Below are 8151 nucleotides of genomic sequence, written 5' to 3'. Positions count from 1 at the left end.
AGCCTTTTAAAAATTTTTCTCGGAGGAATATTTGGACTAATTTTTGAAAAAGATTTGCTATTTACAATCGGTGTCCGAAGCAAAGGCATTTTTACGTTCCAGTTCCGTTCCTGTCAAAAATATGTTCGTAAAAAATGTCTAATTTTTTTTATATATTTTATTTATTTTTACATTATGTAGTATTAATTAATACATTTGCTTTAACATTATCATTTATATTTGTGCGGTGATGTCAATATAAATTTGAGTGTCGAAAAACACCTCTAAATACTAATATGATAACAATATTATACATTGAAATTTTATAAAAATTTATTATACAATAATAATTTATTCAAAAGTTTAAAATAATATAAAATATGATTTTTTAAAATCTTAATTCTTAAAATCACATAATAATACTAGATAATGTATTAATATTGTTATGTGAAAGTGGAATTATGAAAATAAAAAACGAATATTTATGAATGAACCATTATAAATATAATTATGTAAAAAATAAAATATTAATTTTATTCGGACCGCTCTCGAGATCATCGTACCCGTTTCTTTCAAGTTCCATAATTATCCTGAGGTTCCGTAGTGTTGTTAAATAGCTCGTTTTGAACCGATTTTTAAAAATGGCTAACTCAATATTTCATACAGAAAAATATTAAGCAAGCCTGAAGATTTTGCTCATAGAAGTAACAAAGGTCTAGACATATATTATAGAAATCTCGAGGCTTATACTCTAAAATATTGAGTTAACCGTTTTTAAAAATCGGCTCAAAACGAGCCGTTTAACAACACTAACGGGAACCTCAGAAAAATTATGGAACTTGAAAGAAACGGGTACGATGATCTCGAGAGCGGTCCGAATAAGTCCCGGAACGTTCTGTTATATGTCCCTGTTTAATAATGTAATTTTTATTATCTTAACCCATTAAAGATTACTATTTGTGGTACTTTGATTTTGAACTAAAATGATACCATTTATGATTTTATTTAAAAAAATTTAATACAAGTAAGATCATAAACTTATAGATTTTAGAAAGAAAGAAATGTTAAAGATATATTGAACCTTCCACTTTTGAGTGACCAAGAAAAAGTGATTTTTTAGACAAACTAAGGCTTATTATAGTCTAAAGGCTTTGTTGGGTAAAAAATGTTTAATGGACTTATGTTAGTGTTGAAATGCTTCACAATGATAACTTAGATTTGTGAACGCATACCTAAATATTTATTTTATTTAGCCAAAACAGAGATATGGATTAGAGCTAGGTATTTAATATTTTAAAAACTGAATTTAACCAAATTAAGAAGAAAAAAATCAACTAATCAAATTAAATTCTGTTAAAAATAGATATAGGTCTTTTGCAGTAAAGTTTTAGAGGTGTGGCTATGCAAATATACTCGTAACTCTAAAGCATTTTCGTTGTTATAATATTATCGCATAGATGCATTATCAATGCGTTTGTGGACATGTATTCTGGAATTATCTTTTCAGATAAATGATTCGCGGCTAATGAGTTTGCGAAAATGACATGTAACCATTAAAAAACATTGTAAATTCGTGTTATATTTTTATGTATTTTCAATAAACATATTTTTCAATACAAATTTTATTGGCCAATATTATGGATTTATAAACATCATTATAAATATTATGGGTCAGTACATGTCATAAATCAAATTAAGAAAAAATTGGAGTCCTTCAATCGAATCATCCCGACATAGATAACCTATATTTTCAGCAATCATCAATCTCTCTTTTGCGATAAAAACGGGTATTGAATAAATTTGAGCCATTTTTTCAGGGGTTATTGACAAATTTTTTGACTCAATATTTTTGTCATTTTCTATAGCAAATTTTACCATAGCTTGATAAATTTGACATATAACGGGATAAGAATTAGATTCACGATATAATCCCAATATGTCATTATTATAATTAATATCTTTATTATCAATGCGTAACAGTATATCCAAACATAAAACAGAGAGCCCACTATCAAAAGATTTGTATACTAAACGAAAATTATCTAATCCTGATTTCATAATATGTAGAGCATCTAAATTTTTTACATTTAAGTCGAATGAAATATTATTTATTTGTAGACATGCTGTAAGCATATCTTCAAGGGAAATTAAATCCAATCCCTTAGCTCTATTAACGCGACAAAATGCTTCTGGTAAAGTCATGAAACCGTTAAATAACGAAGTGTTTTCTCGGAAACTCTGTTTATCATCTAGATTTTGTACGTAATCGATTTCAAGAGTTGGCAATATAATTTGTATAATTTCAATAGCGAGTTTTTTGTGAAAATTTGAAATATTTGTAGATGAATTGGGAATAACTATTTTTATATTTTTAATTTCTTCAATCTCTAGCCCAAGACTTAACAAATGTGATTTAAAAACAGTAATTTCATCTTCACTTAAATTTCCCGTTTTTTCGATTAACTGATTAGCTATTGACCGACAAAGATGAACCGTATCAATGGCATGGTCTTTTAATGAGCTCAAATCAGAAAAAGATTGAGATATATTATCGTATATATGTTTTTCGGTTTGTGAGAATCTATTTTCTATACTCGTTATACCACTCGATTTAAATTTCGTGTTTTTATTACATGTTATTAGCAAATGTTGATTGGTAATAGATGATAATAGAAGCCAACATTTATCTGATAATTGTTTTTGAAGCTGCCTTAAAAATTCCACCTGCCCCGACAAACCAAAATGCAGCTTTATCAATGAATTCGAATAACAATGTATTACTATGCTTGAGGTTCCCATATTTAAATCTTCTTCGGCTAGAATTATTCGAGATAATGGTATTATCAAATCATGATTGGCCCTTATATCATTAGAATTTTGGTGTGATCCCAAGCATTCCTTCAAATTAAATGGTGGTTTCCAAATTATGTGATAATTTGTAAGAAATATAGTCCCTTCAGGTAAATTTTGAGGATTACAACCTGTAATTTCTAATTTGACACCTGCTCTGTGCATAAAAATTTGTTCATTTCCATGAAAATCGAGTATAAAATTTTGCCATATATAATCACTTGTATCCATTTGCGACCTTTAAAAATTAAAATAAATATGTTTTAACAAAGTTTTTAATTTGACAATTTTTATTTGTATATAAAAATTTTCAAAACATTTAAAAAAAATACATATAAAAGTAAATTTATAACCTAAAAAATAAATATATATATTATGTAAGAAGAAACATTTAAAAAATATATATTGTATTAAAAAAATATTTCTAATGAGCATGCACCCATGTAATGAGATTACATTAGATCGACATATTTCTAATCCGATATTTTGTCGGATATAAGCTATCTCAGTTTTGAGGAAAATTTTCTTACCAGGTATTTTTAGAAATGTCAGCAAGGCGTTTCCAAAATTACATAGAGTGGTGCTAACGAGATAAAATTATGATTGATAGAAAGGTATATTTTAATATTTTATTAGATTCCGCGGTTTTTGTGCAATGGTTGTCATTATTAGATGTAGAGAATATGTTGATATTCGAATAATCCCATGCGAGGGGTAGACCCAGTTGACAAGGGGTGAAGGATATTCTATCAGGGCATCTATTGTCCCCTAGGTTCCTCCTTGTTGGCTCTAAAATTGAGGGTATGTTTCCTTTGTTAAGGCTGGCGAATTTTATTTTTAAAGATTTTGTGTCTAATTGGTCGTCATTTAAAATATTTACAATGAGGTGGTATCCGTTAGATGCAACATGCATGTAAAAAAGCGTGCATTGAATAGTAACTGTGGGGCAACTAGTTCGGAGTCCTATACCTATCCGTAATCCTTCCGGGGATATATATAGGCCTAAGCTTTCACTATGTGTGATCTCCAGCCATTAATATCCCTTTCAGTTTTTAAGAATTCAAGGCTGTTCATTATCAAGGTTTGCTCCTTCGATAGTATATATTCAATGAAACGGGCTATTAATGGCAAGTTCCAGTCAGGGAGAGGAAGATTGGGAAGTGAATTTAGGTTCCAAATCAAAGCATTGTCTAAATGAGTCTGTGTTAGAACATGCTTTTATGAAATAAAACCTGAAAGAGAGAGAGATAAGGTGAAACCAACACCGATACCATCAAATTTACTGGGTAAGGTGGCCTGTAGCCAAGGTGAGGAGGAAAAAACAGGTTCAAGATTTCTTCCAAAACCAGGGTTGGGCAAATTTTCAGAAAATTGTATTCGGATACAGATACAGATACTTTATAAAATTTTGTATTTAAGATACAAGATACTTTAGAAAAATTTCAATAAGATATAAGATACTTGTATTTTTTTTAAAAAAAAGTATCTAAGATACAAGATACTTTTTTAAAAAACTTTAAATAGTCAAAATAAAAATGTATAAAGCTTTATTTTCTTATCTATAATATAAATTTATAAAAAAATATTTAAAATAATATGTAGAAAATAACAAATTTATTATAAAAGATAATGCGATATTCCATTTAGTAATTATATAATTAGTAAATAATAATAAATTAGCATCAATCAGCATTATTTTTGAATATTATTAATTTTTTTTCGTTCAATCTTTGACGATTTGGTCTATTAACCATATTAGCAAAGCTAAATAATCTTTCAACGGGGGCTGAGGAGGGTAATATTGTGTTATATTTAATAAATATTTCTTTTATATATTTATAACTATTTAACATATTTATACTCCGCCTGTCATCTCATATAATTTAGGACCTCTATTTCAATATCATTTATTGAATTATTAGAATTGGATGTGGTACTTTTAAAGCAAAAGTAATCATCATCTTCATCAATTGAAGATTTTGTTGAAGTATTAATTTCAATATTATTTTTAAAAACAATTGAAACTTCATGTAATGACAAATTCTGAAGGTATTTTTTTTCTTTTTCACCATCAATCCAACGATTTTTAAAATAGGGATGAGAAATAGTTGCCAAAAATGCACTCTTAAAATTGTTATCAAAATCATATATATTTTTAAATCTTTTATTTAAATAATTTTCTATGGCAACAGCTAATGGTTTGCAAAATTGTAGATTGGTTTGAATTAAATTTGTAATTTTTTTAACGACATTTAAAATTGGAGCTGATTCTCCATAATAGCAGTTGATTTCACTCTGTATTTTGTCAATCGCTATAGCCAATGGGGCCATTATATTGCAATATTCTTCTAAATATTGAATTTCAATATCTCTTAATTTAGGAAATTCTAATTTTTGACATAATTTAGGAAGTTCGCCTTTAAATTTTAATAAACTATGAAGACTATCATACTAACTATTCCATCTAGTGCAACAAGGTGTAACTAATTGTTTTCCTAAAACTGCTTTGATAAGTTCTGCAGTTTTAGACCTATTATTTGCATTCCATAGCTTAGTACATTTAGCTATTGCAGGATGATGAATTTTAGAAATGTTAGGATAATAGCTCTCTCGACATCTGTTGTGGCAATTAGATTTATCGTATGGCACAAACAACGAATGTGTTGAGGCAATGTTATTGAGGCTTCTTTAGACCCTTAAATAAACAAATAAATAATTTTATTTGAATAAATTTTTTTACTTAATTTACAATATCATAATAAATTTTAAAGAAGTATTAAATAATACTTTCAATGATTTCGAATTCTATACATTCATCATCATTGATGTCAAAGTCATTCTCTACAGCTTCCATAGAATATCCAAACTCCTTGAAAGCTTTCTTAAAGTTAGAGACGTTATCTGTAACAGTTGCTATAACTTTTTCGTCAATACCAAAGTCACGATGAATTTCATTATTATGATCATCTTGAAGTACTTCAAAAAATTTGATATTAAGTATGCTTAGTTTAAATTTATTGTTATAATTTTCGGTTGAAGAATCATCTGAAAACGAAGATAAACATATTATTCTATTTTCTTCTTCCATAATTTTAAAATAGACAGATATAAAACGATTCAAATATGGTAGTTCTATTGTTAGCAAATTGCTATATGACGACCAACGTCATATATCAAAAATTATCTTAAAATATCTAAATTTTAATTAAATTTTTCATTTAAATCTTAAAACAATATCATTTTAAATTTTAATACTATTTAAATTAACCACTTTTTGAATACAAAGTTGGTTAAGATACAAATACTTTTAAATAATATGTATCTTAGATACTGGATACAAGATACTTTCCAAAATTTTAAAAAAGAGTATCTTAGATACAAATATCCGCGATACTGCCCAACCCTGTCCAAAACAATAAGTTTTCTTCAAGATCAGCATATTACACAGTAATAAATTTTTTAAAAATAATAAATTTGTTATAATTTATCTCTTTGCTTGAATACAGTTATGATTTCATTTCTTCTAGAGGTATAATGGGCAATTAAATTCTAATATTTTAAAATTGGCCAATTAATTTTAAAAAAGTTCGATTTATTTAATATTAAAATTAACATAAAGAAATATTATAAAAAGTATTATTTTGATCATATCTCTTTGCTTGAATACAGTTATGATTTCATTTCTTCTAGAGGTATAATGGGCAATTAAATTCTAATATTTTAAAATTGGCCAATTAATTTTAAAAAAGTTCGATTTATTTAATATTAAAATTAACATAAAGAAATATTATAAAAAGTATTATTTTGATCATATTTCTTTCAGAGACCTACGGACCCGAAACAAAAACAGGCCGGGGCTGTATAACTCTTTTTAACAGCCTAAATAAAATTTCTAATTCGGGGGAGCGGAAAAAATATTTTCTTCTATAAATCCGGGGTGGGTAAAACCCGATTCGAATCGTATATTTAAAAACATGATAATTATCATATATGATAAAAAAATTAAAAATTGTATCAAATAATAATATATCACATTTATTCACTTCCAGTATTTTCATTAATTTATCTCTCGTTAGAAAATACTTAACTAGTTTATAAATGAAAAGTAAAATGGATAATTACATGACAAATCGACCAGTGATTCGAACGACCATTTTACAAACGGATGAAATTTAGTATAAATGTTAAATAGATTGCATATTTTTTATAAATTCAAATTTAATGATCTAGCTCATATATATCCCGAGTTATTGATAGCCTTTTCCTCTTTTATAAAACAAAAAAATATTATTTTGAAAGTGCTCCATTTAAAACGATGAAACTCATGAAATATGTTTATTGGCAATATATTATTTACATATTTAAAAAAATAATAATCGGAAATAAAGAATTTTTTATTTAGTTTTTTATAATTTTAGGAATAAAAAAATTGAAAAAATGTAACTCATCAAATATGTTTATTGAATATTCAAGTAAAAATATTAACAGAAAATTAAGAATTTAAATTTATATATAATTTTAGGAATTAACTATCGTTAAAAATATTTATATAAAAAACGTATTTTTAAAAAATTTCTAGTGTATATAATAATTTTATAGAAATATTAATAGTTACTTATAATATAAAATGCATATTTTTATTTATAAAATACATTCATTATAATTATCTTTAAAAATAGCGCTCTCCATATTGATTTATTTATTCCTACAATTATAAAAAACTAAATAAAATTTAAATTCTTATTTCTCCATTTAATTTTATTTTAATATTTAAATGTATTGATAATAGACATATTTGATAAGTTTCATAGTTTCAAACATACTTTATAATTGATTTTTTTTTTATTCCTAAAATTATAAAAACCTAAATAAAATTTAAATTCTCATCTCCATTAATATTTAAGTATATTGGTTATAAACATATTTAGTGAATTTCATCGTTTCATATTAGGCCCTTCTCAAAATAATTTTTTTTGATTTTCCAGAAATTCGACACTAAAGATATTTTTTAAATAATTTTTGTATTTTTGACTGGAGAATTTTGAGGGCTACAAAATGATATATAATTTGTTACTTTCAACCAAAATATTTTGAGTTATTTGATATTCGTTAAAAGAGGAAAAGGATCTCATCGAACTCTAAAGGTCCATAACTCGAGATATTTGAGCGAAAGCATTAAAATTTTGATTTGTATAAAATATACAATATTTAACCGTCATGCCAATATAAACTTTAAAAATTGTCCGAAAATCACGTTATTTTGATCAATTTGTCATAAAATTACCATATCACTTTTGGAGGCCGATCCGATATCATAACTGA

General features: G+C 26.1%; 1 protein-coding gene across 1 annotated transcript; it reads right to left on the bottom strand.

Annotated features, from left to right (window-relative positions):
• Positions 1-1650: 1650 nt before the first annotated feature.
• Positions 1651-3060, bottom strand: LOC135928676 (vacuolar protein-sorting-associated protein 36-like). Its single transcript, XM_065465132.1, has one exon. The coding sequence runs from the start codon at positions 3058-3060 to the stop codon at positions 1651-1653; it is 1410 nt and encodes a 469-aa protein (XP_065321204.1).
• Between the last annotated feature and the right edge of the window lie 5091 nt (positions 3061-8151).

The sequence above is a fragment of the Gordionus sp. m RMFG-2023 genome, chromosome 4, assembly GCF_954871325.1.
Source record: "Gordionus sp. m RMFG-2023 chromosome 4, tfGorSpeb1-WG-v2, whole genome shotgun sequence".
NCBI classification, from domain to species: domain Eukaryota; kingdom Metazoa; phylum Nematomorpha; class Gordioida; order Chordodea; family Parachordodidae; genus Gordionus; species Gordionus sp. m RMFG-2023.
Note: the sequence above shows the minus strand (reverse complement) of the source record. Positions and strands in the feature narration are given on the sequence as shown.